Source organism: Polyergus mexicanus, unplaced genomic scaffold, assembly GCF_030449975.1.
Source record: "Polyergus mexicanus isolate NDT 795.1 unplaced genomic scaffold, iyPolMexi1.0 SCAF_7, whole genome shotgun sequence".
NCBI classification, from domain to species: domain Eukaryota; kingdom Metazoa; phylum Arthropoda; class Insecta; order Hymenoptera; family Formicidae; genus Polyergus; species Polyergus mexicanus.
This window is the reverse complement of record NW_027223327.1, coordinates 10,405,646-10,431,970: the sequence shown is the minus strand read 5'-3', so window position 1 is coordinate 10,431,970 and position 26,325 is coordinate 10,405,646. Positions and strand designations below refer to the sequence as shown.

The following is a 26,325-nucleotide window of genomic DNA, read 5'->3' as shown; positions in this document are numbered from 1 at the left end:
TCAGAAACATTAACTTTCTCCCACGTGTGCACTTTGTATTAGCACATAAATTCTTATCCTATAAAATTTTAGATAGCTATAGAGTGAGGTAATACGGGATTAAGAAAGTATGATAACGATATAGAATAAAATCGGAAGGTATATGTAGCTTAAGAAAAGTGGTCGCTGCAACGTGTAAGAAATCGATGAGAAGGAAATCTTATTGTCGATGCAACAGATTTTCAAGACGGCGTAAGCTCGAAGTACCGATAAAAATGGATTTGCATTATCTTACTGGATGAGATGCTCTTTCTTCGTGAAGATCTATATTTATTTAACACCACGTGTAATATAAATATTACAAAAGGTATAATAAGTATATATTTCTCATACACTAGTATATCCCAGTTTAAAGTTACATATTAGAATTTCTTAAATTAATTTATCATGATGTTATTAATTTATTACATTTATTACGCAAATTTCTGCGACAAAGATATAAAAAATAGTGAAAATAATAAAAGTTTCTTTTCTTATCGATAGCATTATTTCTTTTAAATTGCAAAAGAAAGTTTAAAACGAAACCTTTTAAATGAGATACGAATGAGGAAGATGAGAAAAGTGTCTATAAAAAAGTAATTGAATCGGTAAAATAAAGGAATATCGGTACGAAACGCTTTACAAAGCTGTGAAAGAAAATAAAATTGTACTAGTGCGTAGTACTTAATGAAATACCCCTATAATTAGCAATATACATAAAATTTAATTATACGGCTGTGTTTGAAAATGTTAAGTCACGTATTCGCAGTAGAATAAATGCATTGTAAATGTAAAGAGCACTCATAGTACGCCATGATCTTAAAATGTAATAAAATCTTCCTTTAGCGTGACTATTATATTTCTCTTGAACTATATATGAAGAAATATTTGGCAGTGAATAAAGAAAGCGGCACACAAAGATAGGCCTCTCGGAATGATAATAATCGTGCAAGTAAATGGAGCAGAGATATAATAGAGAAGAGATGCTTGATCTTCATCATCGGAAAATATATCGTGACAGTTAAATTATTACACCTGAAGACGATGATTCACATACACTTAGTAGTTTAGTCAGTGCGATTACGAAACGCGAGTAAATACATATCATCTTAAATAGATACAATAGACTAAAGTAAAAAATGCTGCATACAGCCGTATTGAACGGATATTCGACCGAACAAAAAACGAAGCGCGTAAAAGTGCGCTTCCAAAGAGATAATAGGATCGCGCGAATAGGGGATAAAATCCTCGAAATATTAGAATGTGTCGAGAAGAGTAGAATGGAAAAAGTGGAGCGAAGAGATCCGTGCGCGTATCGAGAAAAGTATCGCGCATCCTTAAGAGACTTGCTTCCCTCTTCCTTATAATTTCCATGATCCGTGCTCGAGAATATCCCATGGAAAACATGAGTTTCTCGTGGATCGAATATCGAATATATGTAACAACCTCTGATGCCGTCTCTCCGCCATTCCGGAGCGGAGTATCTTCGCGACCTAATCTCGGTACTCTCGGGGAAGAGTTGAAAAGTTGTTTCTTTCTCAGATCCCAATTCTGGGGGAAAATGAAGACGAACAAAGAGAACTGCCGGCGAGAGAGACGGAGAGTACATCTTCCTACTCGGATTTTCATCCGCACGGTCTAATCCGGACTTTCTCTCCTGCTTCTCCGACAAGGAAGGAACTGGAAACATTTACAGTCGGCTCGAAACTCAACTCCTCACGATCATCAATCCGACTTCTACCCTCTGCTATCGTACGCTGGCGAATTTATCAATCTCGGTGTCGAGGCGCACTGTCGAGACGTTCATTCTTCAGTCACCGGAATGAACGATCTCGTCTTTCTCGGCGCGATCGCGAGCAATTTGTCAAATCACGCTTGTTTGCCCTAAGCACTTCCCGAAACTTCACGGATAAGTTCGACGAACCCGTTGCTCGTCGCCGTTGGCGCGTTCTTCGGTAGCGGCACTAATTAAAGGTCGCGTATTGTCACGAGAGAGCTTTGTTCGCATTTCAATTACGGCCCGGTCGATTTCGTTGAATGAAGCATCATGAGCCAATCCGGAAGGTCCAGAGCCCTTCCCCTCTTGGTCTACATTGTTCTTATCCCTCTTGTTCATCAGGAATTCGGCCGCTTTAAGATATGTACGGGATATGTTTGATATCAATAGTACCTGCCTGAATACTATGCGGAGATTTACTCCTAGACAAATGTTTTCGAAAAACGATTATCGTGTTTTGTCTAATGTGTTGCGTATGTATTGTATTTCTTCAAAATACGGCTAAAAATTACAGTACAAAAAGTTAAAATTAAAAATTACTACAAAAAGTTTCTCAATACACATTGTTAGATTTTTGACAATTTTTTTTTTCCTAAATAAATAAAAATTTTAATAATAGTCGTGAATTATCGAATAACGCGCGACGTTTCCATCGAATTGCGTTTTAAGGATACAATTATCGTAAAAGGATTCGCGACTCAGCGCCTTGCGAATTCTTTGACAAGGTGAATTATGGCGATCGTTAGGCGAATTGATTTTGTCGCGTGCACAAGTTTAAATTCACTGACATTGATTTTCGCGAATTGAATCGCAAGCCTATTCGTATTCGTCGTGTCGTCAATCTTCATTCCAGACTTCACCATAGTCCTTTGTTCTTACCGCTCGAATATGGGAATCACCATGTATGCCGTATACCGTATATAAATAAAAAAAAAAGACAGGAAGAATAGAAATTTCGATAAATTGATCGAATATAAATTTCTTTCTTATTTATTTTAAACTTTCATATGCAAATTTATGATAAATATTTACACCGACGACAAAGAATTCACTGTATTATATTTATATATATCAAGTATCTTCCAATAATATCGAACTCGTACTAAACAACTCTTGGATTAAACTTTGCAATTTATTAATTTGAATAATCAATTTAATTTGCATTTATTTTTCATGACGCGTATCAAGAAAATAGATAAATTTGAGATGAAAATCGAACGCGTTGACTTGATATTTTTCTTCAAATCTAGTCGGAAAAGAGACGGGAAGGAGTTTTATCTTAAATTTATTTATATTAATTTTATTTTCACTTCTTTCCGCGAGCTTATTTTTCACCTCCGCGATTCACGCAATATAAAACGGAGGTGTCTCCGAAGATTTTCCTGAATAGCGATCATTAATACAAATTCGCGCAAAGAACGAAGCAGTGGCTGAAAAGAACCGACTTCGCTGCCGGTAACGAGCGGAATTAATAAAACGCCACTGTTTGCGAATGTAATTTGCGGGATGGAATCAACGTCTATTTAAGTCTTGATGAAATTACCGGCCGGTTAGAGACAGGTTAGAGAGAGCTTCAAAGGGACGAGATAATATTCATTCATAAATTCTGTCTGCCCAAGGCGAGCACGAGGGCAAGATGGAAGGGAAGGCGCCGCAAGACAGACAGGGATCAGATTGGAGCGACTATGAGAGGCGGATCGATACTAATTAATCTAATTAAAGAGGCAAATTTAAGCCGCGAGCTGATCTTAATAGCTTTTTTAGCTTATTTTTGTGAACGAAATGACTAATATTTCGATCGTGTATATTGGATTAGCTCGAAAACGAACTGTACATAAAAACGATTATAATTTACTGAGATTTAATTGAAAACGGAAAGTATATCAATTTAATTAACGATGCATCAAAGAAGAAATATTTCTCTCTCACTTAGGGAACATAATATTGCCATGTATAAAAATTGAATATTGTAATATGCAAAACGGAAAATGAAGAAAACATATCATTTTGCAATTTGTAAATAGTAAAAATTTTATCACTAAAAATTATCTCTCTTTTCGTTTGTGCTCTCTCGAGAAATGTACAGAGTATTATTTTCTATTCAGAAATTTTTACGAGATAATAAAATCGGTTATACGGAAAAAAAAAAAAAATCACAATATTTGGATATGTTCTCTTATCGGATTTTACGGTCTTTGATTCTTACGACAAAGTAACGGGGCTGCGGTCGACGCGTTTCCGTCGAAACTCTAGCGGAACAGCCTGTTTCGGACTTTCTGCGTAAAGTCTGCCAACGCACGCAGTCCATATTCCTCGCGGTTTCCACTAATTTTCCTAACTAATTACGTCCCCTTCGAACTCGGCAGGACCGTTGCGGCAAGAAAACTATTTCGATCCCTTTGAAAGCTACATTTCGGATTCGTTCACGGGAATAGTATGAGAAGCCGCATTGCGTAACTCGCTTTCGTGAATAACTTGACGCGTTAAAAATTGCTGATCAATGTACAACGCGTTTCGTTAGATAAAACGATTAACATTTTACAATTAATTATTATCCGTCGACAAGCTTGGAATTTCTTTTTCTCTTTTCTAAAATATATGAAATTTTGTAAATAGGGATTAATTAATCAAAACAATTGTATTCTATCGAATTTTAGCATTTATCGTATTTTGAAATATACGACTCGGGCAAAAATTGGCCGAGAGTCGCGCGATGCGTGGCGTTTAATTGCGCCGGGATGTTTTGCCGATTCTTGGTTTTAAAATTACGCGAATCCTTGGTAAAAAGAATCCGAAGGAGAAAGAGCGAACGGATGGTGCGGCGAAAGCTGCTGCACGTGTAGCGCGCAATACCGGCCGCAAAATCCCCTCGTCTGGAGCGACGTTAGTTTTTCAGAGGCGTCCGGGTCGTGGTTTATTCGCCCTCGATCGATCGTTAAATCGTGCGTGATGATGAATACCGGGTCCGGGGTGAAACCGACGAGACACGGGGCGAAAAGCGTGTCAGAGAAGATCGTCCGAGGGATTTTTCAGGATTGCGTTAGTATGCATGTAGGCGCAGTAATGTGTCGCGTGAGATGTCGGTGTACGTGTGTTCGTGTGTTTAAGGTTCGTCTGTAAGGGTGGCGCATTATTTCCGGAGCGGCGGACAACGAGTCTCGAGCGGGGGTACATTAATTGACTATAAATTCAGTACTCTTTCTCTCTCTTTCTCTTTCTTGCTCTCGGCATTAATCCGGCTATCTCGAGAGCGGCTTTCGTCGTCCGCGGCCGCTCGCGACTACAAAAGGAGCGAATCGCCGTTAACGAAGCGCCTTAAATGCGCGCTATTTAGCGCGCCCCGCAACTAAAGCGGAACGATGAAACGCTTTTCTCGAGTTCGGGCTGCTTGGCAAGAGTAATTGATCGTTAAATGCATTTGCATCGCGACGTGGTCGTTGTCTCGCCGCCGCTTGGATAAGGATTATACCGGCGCTTACACTGTAAGCGTCGCGTTTCGTAACGTGAGAAACAAGCGCCGCTTCGGGCGAATGAAATATTCATGCGAAATATGTCTAATGTATCGATCCGAGAGAGAATCTTCTTTTTTTCATCTTTTAATGACACAACGATTTATCACGGAAATTTAAAAAATTTGAATTATAATTAAAACAATTATATATTGTATTATTTTGCAGGTCGGACGCACGATTCGATTTACACTCTGTACAGATTAGGCGAGAGACTGTCTACGGGCGCTAGGTTGTACGTGGAAACTGGAAGAGCTGATGGATTGGACACGGACGGGGATTCGCCCAATAGCCTCCATTCCTTCACAGGCCCACCGATACCTCAAGGCGAAGGCACGAGCGTCACTCGAGCCTTCTTGGATGGCAATCACACTCTAATTAGCATTATGGCGCGCATCAATCCCAGTCCCGATTGGTTCGTTGGCGTGGATTCCTTCCAATTGTGCGTCGAGGGCAATTGGGTCGATACCGTTACCGTCGAGGTAATTACGTCGAGCGATACCAAATTAATGTGCACGAAATGTGTCAATATGGCCGAGCATTGTCTAGCGTGAAAGAGGATATTGAAATGTATTTTCTCAAAAATGATTTATGCCAATCAATATTTGTCGGTCGACATAAAATCGAAATTTACGTAACTCGAAATCCCAAAAATATCGAAAAATAACATGAAAGAGAGAGTAATTATTTCTGCATTACATAATCAATATTATTTGTTCAATATAATTGAACTATCGTTATCTAGAGCAGATCAAGCTTTTTAATTCATATATACGCGACGTTACGAAATACTTATATACATAGATATCAAATAAATCGCGTTTGAATCAGCCTCGGAAAAGTCGGAGACGTATATCGCGTCGCGGCCGCGAAATATAATTTATACATTTATCTCCGCGAACCGCGTCGCGCGCTCTGTCATTTCGCTAAAATCCGTGAATGCTTGAAAAATGTACGTCCTCGTTTAAACCACCTTTCGCTGTTCCTTTTTCAACAGCTCGACCCGCTGGATGGAGGCACGGATAACGGTTTTACATTCACGGCTGCCAACTGGCCAACGCAGCCCCAAGGAATCGCTTACAGGATCACATCCCGATATCCCGCACATCCCGCGGGAAGCTTCTATTATCCGAATCTACCTCGTCTACCGCCGATAGCTACCCTCACATTTACCAAGGTATGTAACTCACGCCCTCGTACTATACGCACGATTCTTTATTCTCCGTTATTAATTAATCTATCGCGAGATAATTATTTATATATTATCGATTTTTAAATAAAATTCTCATAAACCGATATCTGTACATATGCAATTATCTCTCGACGTAAAATAAAAATTTCTGCTCTTGATAAAACCATGAAAAAGTAATGAGATAAATCACGTTTTATATCAATTATTCCTTCAAAGGTTTTTGTATTTTCTTTTTTTCAAAATTAGGAATATATAAAAATTATATACGTTTTTTAATAGCTCAATATTATTTCATTCGTTTATGCATTTAATGTCTCGATTTCATACGAGCTTTTGTCCTTTCATAAAATACCCATCTATAGCGTGTAGTAGCCCATTAAAAGAACATCGGGTTTCGATAATAGCTATTAATTTATTTGCCCGATATATTGATATTGCTGCGTATAATAAATGCGCTGACAATATCAGTTTCAGTACCAAATTGATTAAATGCAATTCACTGTTTAAACAATCTAATAATTCTTCTTATACGAAATGACCTGATAATAATATACAGACCGATAATGCGAGACCGGATATTGCTTCACTGCGCCAATTTTCGAATATCAAGCACAAAGTACAATATAATATCGAGATTATACACTTCCGCTGATCTTTATAAAAGTGAAATGAGAACAAGTTGATTAAAAATATTTTAAATATTTGCTCAAAAAGATGTTATCGACGTGACTTTTTCTCGACATTTCGCGAATTGGATGAATTTTTGTTCGCAACAAGATCGCTGAGCTGTCATCCCTTCCCTATTGCTAGCATTAAATACGTTTCTGACACGCAAGAAGGGTGGCTTGGCTCAACGTAAATATTTGTTCTCCGAAGCTATACGAACAGACTTCTCCACCTTGCGTTCATGCAAACATCGAAGCTATCTTCGCGAAGTATCTTCCGCCTCATTGTCAAACTGATATCTGTAACCCAGTTTTTTTTTTATCCGACAGTTAAATATTAACATTATGGCAAAAATTATTTCAAATATAAAACTTTGTTACAAAACCTGAATGTGTAAACATAAAGTATAAGTATTTTAAAAATTAAGTTAATATGTAAGAATATAAGTTCTTTTAATCCTTTTTTTATGAATAATGTAGTAATCAATATTTTAATAAAGATTTTAAACGCATTCACACACTCACACACGTGCTCGCGCTAAGGGTTTATAATTAATAAAACTTTAAATATTTTAATCGCGACGTCGTGAAGATTACGCTCGTTCCGTTCGCGCATGAATACTTAAATTGATCGAAAATTCATACGAAATGCAGTTTCTCTCGAGACTTTTTTTCTCTAACCGCAGTATGACACCTGCGAGGATGGAATTTGAGAGGCAACGACTCGTATTAACTCGTTAATTATCTCTGCTTACAGTCCAGCTTCTTCTCGTCATCCGCCTCTTCCGACCTCTCTTTGACACGTGTCACTCTCCGCTTCCGTTTAGAGCAAAGGGATGGTCTGCCTACTAAATTTCCCTCCCTTGCTCTCACTTACCACTTAATTACCAAACTTTTGTCGCTAATTTGATATCCGTTCTCTCGCCGTCTGTCTCTTTCTCTCCTGCTTTGACTGTTCCTAATTTATGATTACACTTACTAATGTTTCTGACAGATTTTTCTGTCATTTTGTATAAATGAAAAGACAGAAAAAAATTTCGACGTAATATTACTGATCGTCAAAACTATAAATCAATGTGCTTTTAATTACTAATTGCTTTTAATTTATTCTATGTTGGTTCCGTTGCCATATATTAACGTTCCTGTAATTCTTGCGCGTTTTCAAATTTATTGGAGACATTGAATGGAATAATATTACAACATTTTTGAAGATTAATTTTTATATTTTCTTTGAAAAATCTTCCCCGCCTCCTTAAAAAAAAAATGGCGTGTACATTTCATTTTACTGGCGCCCGAAATAAATTTATATAATACATATGCGCCGATTTATTTCTACGCGCAGTGCGTTTTCGCGAGTAGCTATCAAAAGCCAGTTTCAGCCCCATCGAGAAAGAGAGTTGCTCGCAACTGCGCTCGCGACCCCACTGTTTCCATTAAACTTCACGCTTCCGGAACTCCATTAAAGTGAAAATCAGACCGCCTAATGTAATGCCCATTTCGTACAACAACGCGCCCATTATCGCCCCAAAGTGTCCGGCTTTGCAAAATCGAGGACGTTTGTTTACGCCACTTGACTGCTTGAGAGCTTCGAACGATGGCACGAATTAAGCAGAGAAATTAAGATTAGCGAATAAAACTATAAATTGTTGCGAAACACGCTTGAGATACGTGCGGCAGCTTGGTAATTAATTTAATAATTCTCTAAATATACCTTTATTTTAGCAATATATATTATTTCGTGTATACGGAAAATTTGTTCGATAATGATAATGTAATAATACCTGGAATAACTCAATTGATAATCGATAAAGGAGAAGGGAGGAGAATAATTCGTTATATATAAATTCTTTAAGATAGCAAATAAACTTAGCGTGCCATCTGCAATAAAAATTTTGTTGTTTATTATGGATGACATGTTCGCGAAATTAAATTCGCGGCGGTGAATGCGACGTGCACGCTGGCATCTGTGTAAAGAGGCTAAGATGTGTCTAATTCTCAAATAGAAAGTAAGAAATTATGGAGGTGGAAAAAGAAAATTTAATTAAAAAACAACAATATATAACGGTTTTAATCCGAAGTTTTCTCATGAAATGCTCATTCGCATTCTGAATATATTTATTCTTAATTATATCGATCGAAATAAAAAAAAAATACACCTTAATTTGTAACGGAAGGTGTATATATTCTCAAGTGACACAATATTCGCGAGTATCTTTTATATGTAATTATAGATTTCATTTATATAATTTATGTTAATCGTTTTATTTAGTAATTTAAAGATATTTTTAATGAATTAATTATTTAATGTGTTAAGAGAGCTCTGTAAAAGACTTTTTTATACATGTTGGATAAGAAAATTGAATTATCTAATAATGATACTTCTTAGCCAGTTATCGAGGTGACGTCACCATCATAGATAATATTTACTTCTTAAACACAAGGTATCTGCGGACGGAAACTGGCCAATGTTTGCAGATAGCTAATATTTATTTTAGTCGATTATCAATGTTAATGTTGACGCAAGCGCAATTTTACACGGGCTAATGCGCGCGTTAGTTGTTAATTATTCTCGAATACGGTTATCCACGTGGGGATAATTAGTGCTCCTCTTGAGAATTGCGCGAGGACATGCTAGAGTATGAATTTACTGGGTACGGATATGGATAAATCGAGGTTTACAACTGCGGTGCGTCAAATTGTGAGGCGAATTAGCTAAATGGACCCGAAAATAGTGTAGCTTCCTAAATTAATTTAAATGTTATAAATTGTGTTATAGGGAAAGTACATATAAGTTGGAATATTTTTCAACACTCTTTGTGATTAATTCGCGAATCAACTCAATTGGAATATATCAGTGAATGCTCTCTTCGGATACAGTATATGCTAATTTGCCTATCTGAAAAATATTATCCGAATTGCGGAATAGGTATATCCGAATCTTCCCACGGGGGAGACACGTGATCGTGCTCTGGGGGCTGGTAACGCATGAATTACTATCGTCGAGTGCTGCAGATAAAGGGCTAGACTCGCGGCGGCAAGTAAAATCGGCATGGAGCGGATTAAGCAGATTAAACAGATTAAGCCGAAGCGGTAGGGGGCCGTTTGCCTGCCTCTCGGCACGGGGGACCGTTCAACCCCGTGTCGCCGTATCAACGTCAACGCCCTAAACTTCGCGATAAGGAACCGCCTCGGTAAAGACGGCGCGTGTGTGTTACGCGTGTTTGTACGGGCATGTGTATATGTATGTGCGAGAGTGTACGCTGCATCCAAAATCTCCCGACCTCGCGCGAATTTCCCAATATCGTTGCATTCCATGGTACACCTCTCGATGATTCACAATTTTACGACGCGCTCTTATCAAAGTTATAGCAGGGCTCTATCTATCTTTATATAAGCGATTGTAGACGGTAGCGCATATTATCTAGATTTAATTACAAACTTTGCGAAATATTATAGATAATTATTTTGTTAATATAATACATATACGCGCGATATTGTAAAAAAATACGATTACAACTTTCGCCCTTTTCCTACAGTCGTGTCGTCTCAAGAAGTTGGAAATTGGATTTCGGTTAGGGAAAAATGGTGGAATACATTGGTGTATCCGACGAAAATTCCGAGCACGCAATCGACGGAGCAAACATCAAGGGTGTATACCTTCGAAAGTGCCGGCTACGTGTTTTCGCTCCTCCGCATGAAGAGAGCCGTGATTATTTTTCTGCTCGCGCTGTCGTGAGAATGTATACAAATGTGTAGTATTCCGTATGCATCACGTGCAAGTTATTACCAGTACAGGGATTTACGTGGACAGAAGAAAGATGAACACGCGGCTCTTGTAATAAGATAACGATAAAATTTATGAAAGAGAAGGAAGAGATGAGAAAAGCGAATGTTGAAAGATTCAAATATATAATATTTCCTTTTTAAAAGAAGAAAATAAATGTGAAATAATATTGATGAAAAGTCCTAAGTGTCTCTGTTAATTTTGAGAATACTGTGGAAACATTATTTTTCAACAAACGGAAAATTATTGCGGGAGGGAATTAAATAGTTGACTTTTGTAAAAGATAGAACTCGTCGAATGCGATTCACTCGCAAAAATCGGAGGCGAAGAGAGGAAGCAAGAAGTTACCTTTCTCCTCGTTCATCTCGTCTGTTTCAAGCTATCGATGAAAACGCAAGAATTTATAACTGGTGACACGTCGTAAGTCTTTTTCCCGAACCGTAGAAATTTATTTTCACAACGGTCGCGTTTTCGTTCGCAGGCATTTCTGGCATTTCGCGCGCGGAGTTAGAGAAAAGTCATGCCGCGTACTTATTGTTAGGATAAACTTTCGCTGGACCGAGACGTCGCAGTTTGGAAAAATATCGTGTCGGTACACAAGCGGATACCTGCGAATTTGTGCGGAATACTTTCGACCTCGTTCCCGAAGTAGTATGAGAATAAGACGAGGAGATTACCAAGCGAGGTTGCACGATTTATATAAAATCAATAATGGAATAAACGGTATCGCGCGGATTCGAATTGGGCAGATGAAACATATGAAACAAACATGTTAAATCGTCGATATCTGGCTAAAGAAAAACTAATAAAAATATGGAAAAAGTTAAGTACATTTAAAGTAAAAAACAATCGCGATGATATAAAATTCGAGAAAAAAAAAATACTATTTTAAAGGGAATGAAATATAAAGACGAGTAAAAAAAAGCTTTATCTTATTTAAATAAAGAAGGTAAGATACTAATCTATAATTATAAATATTCTTCTCTCTTTGTCTCACTTTAAAATATTCGATAACACATTTTTCTCTATGCAAAATTTCGTTAATAAACTTGCGTAAGGATTAGCACGTTATCGTGCCGTATCAATAACGAATTGCATTCATTAAATGGGAGACCGATCGGAAAATCGTTATTGCGGCGAAATAGCAACGCGATGGACCGCGATGGAACTTTGACATTTCCATATCAACATTGTTTCCTGCAAATAACTCTTTTCACGCTATACCTATATACTCGCGCATCCCAGCGTCTACGTGTCGTGTGAAATATGCTTCGTCGATACATGTATATGTATACATGTATCGAGGAAGCCGGAGCTATTCTCTAACGAAGCAAAAATTTATGGACTCCGCGGAATTTACCTTTCTCTCTCTCTCTCTCTCTCTCTCTCTCTATATATATATATATATATATATATATATATATCTTCGTTTCATCGGCTCGCCGCCGTCGTCGATGCAACAGCTGCAACAACTTGATTTTAAAGCCGCCGGCGGAATCGGAATTGCAGCTTACGGTTCACCGCGCGACAGCATGTTTTTTTTGTTTTTGTTTTTTTTTATCGACCAGCGGATATAGACGTCCAGCGCAAGATACGAGGACGTATTGCATTGTTAAATGTTCGTCCGGCGATATAAAAAAAAAAAAAAAAAAATATAGCAGCGATCCCCCTCGGATGCAACGCATCCCTATATTGTCGGCGACTCGCGAGCGAGAACGCTTCTCCGTCGTCGATGACTCTCATTGTGGAAATACGCGAGGGACAGTGATAAACGAGCGCGATGAATACATTGCGAGCGCCTTTCGAGAGCTCGCTTCGCGAATCGCGAGAAAAGAACGAGTTGAATTACGAGTGTGTGTGTGTGTGAAAAATCTGACGCGTTATTTATGATTTAATCCTGCTTGTGGCTGAAACTGCATCTCTTTAAAGTTGTCTTTTCTTTGGTTTGACAAAAGTCGAAAATAGAACTTTCAATATGATATTTTCTCCGAAATTTTTTCTTGGAAATAGATTGCAGCACGTGCGCGTTGTTTTATAAATTTTTATAAAAATTATATTTTAGTTTTAATATACCATACTTGAAGAGCGTGTACCCGTATTAATTATTCTTTCAACTCACGATTGTGTCCTTGTAAATATTAGCTTACGCGAGAGAAGCCAAGGGATATTAAGGTTAAATGGATTTCTAAGTAAATTTTTGTCTTCGCTTTGTTTAACTTCATTAATGACTGTTCCTCGAGTCACGCGACAGCGAAACTTCCTGAAGTCTGAGAAACTCCGGAGGCAAAGTTACGGCTTAATCCGTTATCTCCACGTAAACTAAAAATTTCATTAGCCATTGGCACAGATTGTCCCACGGTGACGAGGAAATACTTTCATTTTTTTACAAAAATCAATTCGATTTCGCGATTCTATTTGTAAGAGAGTCGCACAAATCCCGAGATATTCTAACAATATTTCGATATAACGGCAGAGATCGCGAGATTGATGCGAAAGTTTAAAATCCTAAACGACAGTTTCGACATCAATAACCTCGGGAATCGAGTTTCAGGCCGCATTACCGAGCTTAGTATAGGATCATCCCTGCAGCATTGCCCGATCGCGTGCAAAGTGTTATTGGAAATTACAATTTTGATCCAATACCCCGCCGACCCGTTTACAAAATTCACCATTGTGTGATTTCGACAAAACGATCCTGAAGCGGATTAGAGATAATAACGCGACGCGATATTATCCTACCGGGAAAGGGGTTGTAGGGGGATAAATTCGTAGATCCGTCTCATACGCGTGATATGATAAATATATTAAAATCGGCCACCGATAATCGCATCTATTAAACAAAGTGTAATTCAACACGTACACGTGTGTGCGTGCATCCTCTATAATATATGTTAATAATTAATACGTAACATTTATAGTCGCAATTTTTCTCCATTGCCGTATATTTTTAGTGTATTTATATGCAGCAGAAGAGGGAGATGTTAGAATTTAATATTTTATTAAATATTCAATGTGTGTTAGTAAATATTTTTAACATGGATAAATAGATAAATTGTTAATTAACAAGAGTGATACAATAGGTGAATAAGAAACTTTAGCATATGAACTAAAATAATCACTTCTCTTAACATTCAAATACGTCGGTTTCTGAAATATCTTCTAATTCCTAATCTGCTCCTCGGCATTGATTTATAAAATTCATCGATGATATTACTTTATGTTTGTCGTTCATTATCATACAAACGCAATAATGGATTTTTCGTTAATTATGCACGATCGCACATTCGACAAATTGCAATTCATAAATCATTGCAGTGCCGATAAGCACCGCTAATAATTTATTGATAAACGTTATCGATGAGCCGACACCTTGCAAATGCGATTATCAGTAGTGCGATGATCACTTTGAATGACATTTAAAAAAAAAACAAAAAAAACGAATGTGTACGTATATATATATTTAATACAATTTAAGTTTTAGTCGTCATTCGCAACTTTTATTTCGCGTAATCATTTTAATAAAAAGTAACAAAGATGAAATAAGTAACATGCTATAATTAATTAGACTTGCCAGACTGAAACATGTTTAAATTTAAAACGATCAATACGATCGCATAAATATGTAGCGTAGAGGTAATTAAAAAAATCTGATATAGTCAAATACAAACTTGATGGCAAAGCGAATCGAAACCGTACGAGATATATTGCTTTAGTTTATATAATCAGAAATTTATACTAAATTAAAACATATGTCTGTGTATGTCATCCATAAGATTATTACGTGCGTTACAAAAATTACGTGATATAAACTGATGTACTTAAGAGAAATCCGCCAGCTTTTAAGCATAGGATCCACGTTATACAAAAAAAAAATATATATATATATATATATAAAATTTCCGCGAGATACTCGTTATTGCGGTAGCTTAACCGTTACGTAATTCCAGATCGTATAAATCCGCAACGAAAGCAACGATTGCCGGATAAACTGATATTTCAGTAATTCGTCACGGTAATTCGAAACGGAGCTTTATTAAATTACGCTAATTACGCAGACGTGTAATGGAAAGCTACATTATGGATAAGGAAACGACGTAGGTAAAATTTTCAAATACACCTCTGTGACATTCGGAGGAATCATCGAACGATGACGATTAATTGAAGATAATTTATTCAATGCGTGATGTAACAATTTAAAAGCCTAACTATATAATTATGCTACAATTATATATTCGTTGATGGTTACATATCAAAAGTAAAAATAAAATAAAATATAAAAATTCATTAAGATTTCTCTTATCAATATTTAATATTGTTATATAAAAGCTAAAATAAGATATAAAATTTTACGAGAAAAAAACTTTCTCTTTATGATTCTCTGAATGTCACTTATTGGGTTGGATTGCATAGAAATAAAAAACGAGGATTTTATTAAAACGTGCGTTCGCAAAAAAAAAAAAAAAAAAAAAATCAAAAGATTACTCGAAAAACGAATCTACAGAATTATAAAATAAGAATACCCGTCGAGATGGTACGAACTTTAACGTCGTTATTCAATTATGAACTCGGCAAATTTATACACGGTGGTTTGGCTGGCACGCGCGCGTGTCAATCTGAAAATTCCGGACCTCTCCCTCCCTTCCTTCCCTTCCTTCCCTTCCTCCCTCCCTCTTTCCCCTCTTGTTCGATTCGGTTTTCCAGTTTCCAATTTCACGAAATTCGTTGGTCACCTCTACAGTCGGCCGTTTCGATCGGCCGTACCGCCGTACCCGCGTTGCAATTTGTCACGGTTCTCTAACCATCGGCGTATCTAACCAATATGGTGGTTACGAGAAAAGCAACCCCCGTCCAACGCAAACCCCGAACTCTATCCTCGCTCTCCTCGCCGTCGCCTCCCGCAACATCCCTCCCTCCGGCAAGTAAACGATGTAAAATTAGCGACAATTATTAAATTACAGTGCCGGCCACCGGCTGCTAATTACCGCCGGCCCCATCGGTATTAACAGATTTTATGTCGGGCAAATTCGATTAATGAAAACTGTCGAGCAATCGATGCACACCAGTAGCACGAGGCGAAACTCGTTTTCGCGCTAACGATAGCAATTTATCGTAATTGGCGCGATAATCGGGAATATTTATACAAATATATCTGCGCGCTTGTGTGTAACAACGAAAGATTCTTTAGAATAATACCGCGAAAACTATGTCCGGTATAAATTAATTCTTGAACTGGGAACTACGTGGAACTTTAATTGTTGTTACGCGCGCGTACCAATTGAAAATATTTTTATTTCTTATTATTCGCTTATAATTTTTAATTCGCTATCGTATGAGAGGATTAAATTAAAGAAACGTATTTATCAATCCTTATCCAAAATAACATATTTAAAAAATATATTAGTTTTTTTTTTTTTTTTTTTTTTTTTTTTTTTTTTTTTTTTTTTTTAGTATTAGTAATGCGCGATGCTCGATCCATTTTGAACAGAATATTAAATCTAATAATTATATCATTTCGCAATGCGAGCGGTGTAAGAATGTATGATGAAATAAATTTTTTATTTATAAATTAAGAACGAAATTTATAGAAATTATAAACAGACACATAGAGAAAGATACATAGTATACATGGTCAGTTTGACAGAGAGTACGAATAGTTTCAATTTTCTGTGGCATTCTATTAATCCATTTCAAGAATAGTTCATCAGTGCAGCCTTTTCATCCGGCGCTCTTGTCACCATTTGTTGCTGCAGCATCCGCTCGCGCGAGTCATACGACTTTCTCCCTCTTTTATCTCCTTCTCTCTCTCTCTCTCTCTCTCTCTCTCTACCGCTGTTCTCTACGATCTAACCAAAACCACGAGGTGATATAAGAGTGGCTTTGCGCTTCTCTCTGCGGAACACGGTCTGTCTTGCGCTGCACATGCACGCCGATGCACGTAAAAAGGCCCCAAGCGCGAGGTGAATTACTGGTTGCGCACGCGGTCATAGTCCGCGGTTTCCGGCGATCGAATATGACATGTGGCGAAGCTGCAGAATCGATCGTTTAGAATAACAATTCGGAAAAGGGAAGCTCGAGAAAGAAGAATGAAAATCCTGCGAGTTTGTTTCTCTTGTTGGAGATCTAGTATTTTTAGAATTCGATATCACTCGAATGATTGCGGATTAATTATTCGTATTTATATTGAATTATTAATGCAATTTAACAAATAAAAGCTTTGGCTATTTCGAACCCTTTAATAATTCATCATTCGTAATCAATAAAAACATGTATAATTGAGAGAAATGCTTGTCAATATTTAATTCTCATTGTTATATATAGTTTTGTGAAAAAAAATTGGAAGATTTCTCGTACACTCGTTATCTTTACAAAGAATAATTAAGTGTATATAATACTAAAATTAGCATCTTCTCTTTGCATATTGAAAAATTTTTTATCGTTGGATGATGCGCAAAAACATTCGATACATATCCGATAATTTTATCTACAATTATTCATTATAATTTTAACTTTTTATAAACACATTATATATATTGTATAATAAATATGTAACGTGATTATGTATCGTTATCACAAGCGTTGTCGCAAGCGCGTTGCAATAATTTTATTGGATTTAAACGTTTAATTATTTCGCGAACGTCAGTAATTATGAGATGCACTTATGTAATCTTGTTTTCGTCATAATTGTGTATTTACTATTATAAGCAATGTATTAATTTGACATTTATTGACAAGCAGTAATCGAATGCTCTAAGAGGCAAAGTTTATTGACTTTTTATTATAAATGTGAAGTATGCATGTGTAAGGATATATACTTTTTCACTATATTAACGTATATTACTTTGTACTAACATGAACATACGATAATATTCTTAATATACCTCGCGAATACATTATGAGAATATAAAAGAGAAAAGATAAATATGGAAATGTTGCGTAATATATTGATACTATTAAAAGATAAAATTTTAAACCCTTAACATGCGCATATTTACATCTAATTTTTATTAGCGATATAATTCCTCAAAGTTTCCAAAGCGCGTAAGAAATGGGCCATAAAATATTAATATTATCATTATACTTGATTACATAAATGAGGAAAGTAAATTAGAAAACAATTTATATTATGTAACGATGAAATGTACATTAATTTTAAATACATTGAATTTATAGGGATAAAGATATAATGTTAGGAATACAAGTGTAGAAAAAGCAGAAACGCGAGAAGGCAGATTGAGACAGCCAAGTATCTCCTCATCTTCACATAAAATATTATATTACGAACGTACTTACTACGATATCAAAAATTAATGCGTCAAGAGTGCGCAGCGCGCAAACTTTATCTCATTTCCTTTTTTTCCCCCCCCCTCGAAAACTGGTGAGTTGGTTTAAGCTCCATCTCCGCGCGATTTTGTGTGACCTACTTTGCTTTATTTAATTGGACATTTCCGCTCCTCTCGTTTCCTTCCTGTTTTCCCTTACCGATTGTAAAGCGAGATCCATATAGTTTCGTCATTCTTACTCTAAATAAACAAAAAGTGGTAACGACGCGAGTCAAGCCGGATCGTGCAAACGTCTATTCGCGCGCACGTGCGTGCAGCGCGTGCATGTCACGGCGGGGACAGATATCGCTTGTCGGCAGAGAGAGAGAGAGAGAGAGAGAGAACTGCGATATCCAGCGATGCGGCCGGCAACGTCGGGTAATTCAGAGAGAAATAGTAGACGCGCTGCAGCATCACCAACGGACCTCGGTGACCGCAGATTTACGAGCGTCACGCTGCTTGCCGCAACGTAAAATTAGAATGCTTCCGGAAATGCGTTCGACCCCTTTCCCGAAACGTCACTCCCGAAATCCTTCCTCCGTCGAGGGGAAACGACGATTTAACTAGCGTCCTTCTAAATCAGCTTAACTTTCAAAGACCGAATTGAAATATCCCCCCCTCCCCCTCTCCCTCCCCCAAAAAAAAGAGAGAGAGAAAAAGAGAAATTGCGCTTCTCCAGAAATTTTTATTAAGATTATTATTTGTTGCATTTTAATTGTTGATTATTTAATTGTTAATTAAATCACATCTCACGCATTAAAAGTTTCAAAATGTAAAGCGCTCCTGGTCCGCTACGTCATTAATATCGAAAATGAGCCAAATTGGAAAACAGATGATTACGAGTGACACCTTTTTGTGAGGAGACTAATTATTAATACTCTCGTAAACAGCAGATTATGATGAACGGATAAATAAAAGATCGAGTGCAGTGGTATATTGAAACAAGTTGTCGACGCTCAACAGCACCTTTGAAAGTCCCCCGGCTTCAATCGTGATTCGTTAGTCTGTAACTACTAATAAAAGATTGGCATCGAGCGAAACATCGTTTTCTCGGCGTACGCGCGCGGCATGGATAATTAATAATTTACATAATAACATATTTACAGAACGCGAGACGTTGCGTTTCTAAGTCTAACAGCCATCCTTCGGTAAGTCCGCGATATGGCGCGTGGAAAGTTTACAGAATTAATTTACACCAGGCAACTCTCACGAACAACGGTTACTGCGGATATTCCGCCGCATCGCCCTGTATATACTATATGTAACGGGCGTCCCCGCCCCCTGTCCTCTCCTGCCATGAATGAATGACGAGATGATCCCCGACAAGACATACAACGAAGCGAGGGTGAGCATCTGCGCTTCGTCCGCCGAGTTTACAGCGTCATTCTGTAAGTAGTAGTGGCATTTTGAAAGCCGACTGTCATTACTCGTAGCTCGCGGCGGGCATTAATGTTTGCGGCAGTGCAGATGTCGTATAATCGTACTCTCGCGATCGACGGATTCAAAACTGAAAAAATAGGTATCTATGCAGATCTTAACTGTATATTTATTATCGCCGAATGACAATTCGAAATTGAAGCCGATCTATGATGGATCGTCTCGTCGAAGAGAACGATGTGACGTAATCGAAATACGCTTAGCGCACTCGTAGCTTTCTATTTCAGTAATTTCTCTCTGCAAAAACGACTGGAGTTTAATAGAACGTTACGCAGAAAGGGTGTCAATCTGGAAATGTAATATTCAATGGAGAAAATCGTCAATCTTTATCAAATCAAGTGAGCGATCAAAATTTTTATTTTTTCCGCTGTCCAAATAATTTAATATAAAATTGAACGAAACCTAATCGACATCCGAATTCACGTGAAATAAAAAAAAAACGTTTGTACAGCTTCATTAATCGCATGAATAAAAGGAGACTAATGAGTACACGTTATCAACAAATGTGTCGAACGATTCAATGCAAGTCACATGAAATCGCAAATAATTTAAGCTTGAAATTCTCACACAATTGCCAATTGGATGCAAAACGATGAATGAGTCCTGTATGAAAAAAATCTATTTGATTTTTCATAGTAATCGCAACAAATATATTGTATAACGAGTATTAATAAGTTCATATACAAAGAATTTAAGCGGAATATTATCTTTTTAAGATAACGTCTAATCGCGATAGAACAGAAATTAAATATATGAAAATATAATTTTTAGATTTTGTTAGAGAGAAAAATATAAAATTAAAGGAATGTTTGATGATCTAAAATATTTCATAACGAATATGTTAACAACAAATTATTAACGTTTCTTACGCTCGTCGTAAGATATCCCAATTCTTTTTTTATTCTCTCATTTCTTATTTTCTCCGTTTATAGTCTTCTCATCCCGTTGTCCTTCCTTCGTTTCTCGTTTATCTCTTTCTTTTCTTTCTTTATTTACCTTCTTTCGGTCTCAAAGAATCCCTTGTATCAAAGATCGCTTAGTTACGACATTGCGATGCGCTGTACTAATGAAAATCTTCGCGGGCGTTTGCACGAAGAGGAGGTCGATGGTCGTGTTCAACGGAGCTCAGTGTCGCAGTTAATTTTATTAGAACCGTTTTTGGACAAAAACGATCGACGTACCAGTTTTATTGGCTCGACGCAAACAAGAGCGCGCGCACGATACACCGTCAATTAATTCGAACGGACCGTGCAATCGAACTGCATTTCCGATAAACGACTGAGCGGGACTTCTCGAATTTTAATACCAAAGTCTCATAGACGGAATCTCTGATTCGCATGAAATTTTACGATCCGAAAAACATGGCTCCACAGGATGCAAATAATGCAGTCGCCGGATTACCCTAGAGATCCCGTGTCTCAGAAATGTGTCTCAGGATGCTTTAATAATAATCTAGATTATTTCATATTCTCGAATTATACGATGTTTTATGCAGAAAGATTGAAAAAACGCATATTCGATATACGTAATAGTAAATATCCTGCTTGAAAATGCAAACGCGGTATAAAAAGTATAACGCGCTACTACGCTTTATCATAAAAGATATCAGGGGAAAGATTATTTTATTATTCTACAATTTTTTAATTTATTTTTTATTATTCCGCAGACGGGGATATAATATGCGCAAGAAAGTATAAAGTAGCGGATCTCTTGGGTTCTTGCTTAAAAATACTTGATGAATATTACTTTATAGATTAACATCGGTCGGGGCGCGTTTTCAGGTTGCATGATTCAAGGTAATTACATATTCCCAGTATGACTGTACGATGACGTGATGTCTAAACCTGGTGCACAGAACTTTGCGCAGTTACGCGGGGTCTGAGACGAGCCAGGGAGACGAAGAAGCTATAGCTCTCCTAGGGAGTTATATGGCACTGTTTGCGAAGTAATAACGCTTCTAACTCAAATGCTATTCTACGGTTGCAAACGTTGCTTGACATGTGCCCAAATTATCGGTATACATTTCGCGGAGACGCAGGTGTGTTTATAATGCACGGAAATATAACATAATGCACGATAATCGCTAATACACATAATTTTCAATTTAAAAATTTAAAGGAAATTAAAAAAGAGAGAGACAGCTATTTTGCAAATCTTACAAAAATCTTATTTAGATGATAAAAGCTCTTTAACTAATATTTTTACAATATCAATAATTTTCTGGCATAATTATTCTTTAAACATGCAAATAGAACACTGAACTAAATGAGACGAATTAAGTGAATTAAGCGATTGAATGATAAAAATATAATTGAATAGTTAAAATAAAAGCTTTTACGCGGAAAATGTCAAACGAGTTCTCGAGAACGGATTACTTGGCCAAAATTATTGAACAGAGACAAAGATATAATTATAGTTCAAGTAAAAGTATAAATATATCGAAGTTTCACTAAAGTGCAGATCTGATTCAGATCAGAATGAATTTTATTTTCATAAAGAAATGCATATTTAATACGATTCTCATCTCGCTAATACAATTCTGATACTGATGTGCATCGAAAGAAGAACAAAAATATATGTTCTAAAATATGTAGTTTGACATAGTTCGCGAATATCCGTAGCTGAAAAAGCTGAGATCCAAAGATTGTGTATGAATACAACTGTTAATGAATCCTGAAATAGATTGGACGATTCTTCTTTTAGCATTTTTGCTTCGATATCGAAAAAGAGAGACAAAGAGAGTGGATTGCGATACACCGGGATTATCCCGGCAATGAACCAAAAACTGATCGTACAAATTTGTGAGAGTTGTTCGAGTTTATCGGGTAAATAGAGAACGATCTCCTCTCTCTGTCTCTCTTGTCGTCGTATCCGATCCTGCGCGATCCTCTACCCGTGTCGTACGCACGTGTGTGTATGAGTTGTAGATTAGGTTTCGGGCGACATGGGGCGCTAATGAACGGCGGGTGTCGTTTGCACGCGAGGGAGACCCCAGAGAAAATTTTCAAATTTGTGTTTACGTCCCCGCCCACTCCTCCCTTACCCTTCGGTCAACCAACCATGCCAGTCCAACCCTTGTTGCACCCTCCCATCGGTCTGCTCATCGCTTCGTGACTCCCTCGTTCACGAGCCTGCGACATTCGACTCCGCGGCAAATGAACGCGCAAATATATCCCGCGTAAATAGCGTCGAGATTTATCTCACGACGCTATCCCTCGTTGTCCTCCCCTACATACAGTTTCTGCACTCATTTTATCAACTTTCTCGCCCATGTATTGTCATACCTTCTCACTCGTGAATTTATTATTTCTTAGTTTAATTCTATTATTTATAAATCATCTTTTATATGTATATAGATATATATTATATTTATTATATATCTCACATAATTTTTAATATCTTCGATTATCTGTTCATCTGATAGTATCGCGTTCGGAATATTTTTTATTTTAAAAACATGTGTGCTTCTCGTTACGTCATAATACTCTTGTATGGCTACCCTTCTCTTCTCATCGCTATCCCCGTCTTTGTTCTTCTCTCTCTGTATTTTCCGCAGCTTCGAAATCACCTGCGTGTTAGTTTCCTGGAGTGCATTCTATTCTCTCTCTCTCTCTCTCTCTCTCTCTCTCTCTTTGTATTCGACGCTTCGAATTCGCGGGGAATCGCGCGTGAGTGAGAGATGTAACTTTGACTGTCGTTACGATTTCAATTCTACGCTTCGAACCATCGCGAATCGTCCGCTGAATGCGGACGGATTCCTAACGAAAGCTATGTGCGGATATAAGCGCGTATGGGAGCCGCGAGCGAAATAACGCGAACTCCAAGTGAAGAGATTCTACGTGTATTACCGGATATATCCGGCGAGTTGAAATTTTCGCGCTGCCCGTTGCAAAATCGCGATAAATTCTAGATAAAACGCAATGTATGGTTACCGTGAAGGAAAAAATTATGGAGGATGAAAAAAAAAAGAGTTATAGAATTATTCGATAATTATCCATGAACTTATTATTTGATATATTCACTTTCGCCAATAATTTTTCATTAACGTCAAATAAAAATTATTATAGCGTAGACAGATAAATATAAAACGCGAAAATTGAGAAAGGGTGAAATTATAAGGGCGAAGAAAAAGAAGGGAAACAGAGAGATTTTATCTTTTCTTCATCTCGCTAAGTATCTCGGGACGCATTTATTTAATATCTTGTAAAAGGAAGCAAAAAACGCGCATTTACAGTTCTTATGGATGGTTAATGGAAGAGCGTAACGCTCGTTGCAAGCTCTTTATCTCGTACGGCGACATTTGATTTATGCGTGCGAGAGCGATAGAAATATTCTTTACAATTATAGCGGCACTTTGTTACAGCGGCAACGCACGTAGTTTTACATAGTTGTGTGCCAAGTTTATTAATATCCTGCACGATAACAAACAGCTCTATGTACGTTCTCTCGTATCGGCAATAATAAAATAATTAAAGATGGTAAATATTTTATAAGAGTATAATTATCTATAGTCGCGTGTGCATATATTACAAACTTTAATAATTCAATCATAGATAATGGTAGGCAGGCTCGTATATGCGACTATTTTTTCATATCAGCTTGCTTTTAACATTTCCTTAATTTTCATACAATAATCTCGTATTTTTAAAACAGTGCCGGTTAAAAATCTCTAGAAACTTTATTAGTTGAAAATTTAATGGAATCTGTAAATTAAAATTGCAGTAAATCTTTGAGATTTAGTATTGAAAAATTTAATTTTAGGAGATATCAGGGTGTAAGTGCTGATTTATCTTACGTAAAGTTGTGTAAAAACGGAAATACACATAAAACGCATGTTCGAAGGTAACGCACTAATACGCAGTGCAGATCGCCCGTTATACATCGCGAGTTCGATATTACCTCGGTACCTTGGTATGCCCAGGGTAATTTTCTCGGTTATACGCGGAAGGGTTTGTTTTGGCTGGTAATATCGCCCCTTCTGCGCTCGTCGACGCTTTTCTATCCGACACAAAGTTCTCTCTCTCTCTCTCTCTCTCTCTCTCTCTCTCTCTCTCTCTCTCTCTCTCTCGTATCTACCAGCCGTGTTTTTTGTTCTCGATCCCTTTCGACGGCAGAGAGAAGAGAGACGACACATCCGCGGAGACAACGTACCCGTTGAAAAATGTATCCACTGCGGATCGAACCCTCTGAAAAACCACTAACTTTCCGACGAAAAAGTTATTACGCAGACAAAACACACGCTGCTATATGGAGTTTATTCGGGTGAACCTCCTCCTGGACTATGCGCGATGGGAAGCTTTTTTTTTTTCATAAACGTCGTTTCCGACGTGATGCGCGTTTTCGAAAGGAAAAAAAAAAAAAAACAATGGCAGGAAAATCGGAGAGATGCGCGCAAAACTGTGTGCGACAGTTTAAAAAAGATGTTTCATGCGAGTATGCTTATACAAAGTAATATAATCAGTTTCATTCCGCGAAATGAATTATTTATAATCATTATAAATTCGAATTGCGTTAATTGTCCTGATATCGCTCGTTCTATTAGCGCAATTTCCTTTATGTAAAAAAAAAAAAAAAAAGAGAGGAACGAATTATTGGTTTCCCATACGATCTCGCGACAAAAATAGACTTGTCATTTGCAGAATTAATCTGCTTTAATGGTGCGACTCCGACGATATTATTTCTGCATTTTACTGCTCGCGAGAGATCGGGTTATTTTCTCTAAATGATGGCGACTCGCCGTGATTGCCAACCTCCAACCTTTTCAATTAGATCTGCAAATCCTCTTCGAATTTTACCAACCGACGTACCGCCGATTTTTCCGAGTCATAAACGTTTTGACGATTGCATCAGGCGCTATATGCAGACGCCAATCAATGCTAATTGCTCTGACATTGTTATACTCGAATACGTGAAAAATTGACACTAAAACAAAAGTGTCAGAAAAAAAGAGTCAGAGTGCAAGAGAGAATTGCCATCTTTTTACGGACGAAGAATATTTTTGCTGTAGCATTGAAACATGTAACAATAGCTACAGTTGACAACGATATAATTTCAGTGAGCTTGCGTTGTTACACTTGTTAAGTGATATTTGACACGTTTATTTGCTATAATATAAACGCGCCACCGCTGAAAGGAACAATGATATAAATTATATTTTCCACACTTTAGGAAAACAAAAGTGTTGGTGGAAACATTTTATGTAAAATGTGTGTTTGCAGATATTTTATTATAGCATACTCTCTCTCTCTGTGAAAGAGAAAAATGTAAATTTATGTTACGCCAGAAAATAATTAACCCTTTGTTTGCAGAGGGGCTTCAGCGGCAATTCGGCGAATTTTTCATCCTTATATGAGGACCCACAATGACAAGTCTTAACTCGGTAGAAAATTAATTTCGAACGTTGTTGAAAAGAGAAGTAATATTTTAATCGATGTAATAGCATTGTATAATATACTTATCGCAAAAAAAAAATAACAATAAAAAATATATCCTGAAGAATTAATTATTACAAAGTTAACGTTGAAAATTATGCTCTCTAATATCATATCTCGAGTCTAATGTCATAGACTCGGAGTTTCGAGAGAGTGGACAGACCAAATTTTATTATCAAATGACCGATAATAT

At 37.2% G+C, this 26,325-nt stretch overlaps 1 protein-coding gene across 1 annotated transcript in view; it reads left to right on the top strand.

The window, feature by feature from the left end:
* The window catches only part of LOC138934788 (spondin-1), a 161,842-nt gene that overhangs the window by 117,244 nt on the left and 18,273 nt on the right, over window positions 1-26,325 (top strand). Inside the window, exons 3-4 of the mRNA XM_070298872.1 lie at window positions 5,473-5,786; window positions 6,302-6,481. Coding sequence (XP_070154973.1) covers window positions 5,473-5,786; window positions 6,302-6,481 — 494 coding nt within the window. The remainder of the gene's footprint in view (window positions 1-5,472; window positions 5,787-6,301; window positions 6,482-26,325) is intronic.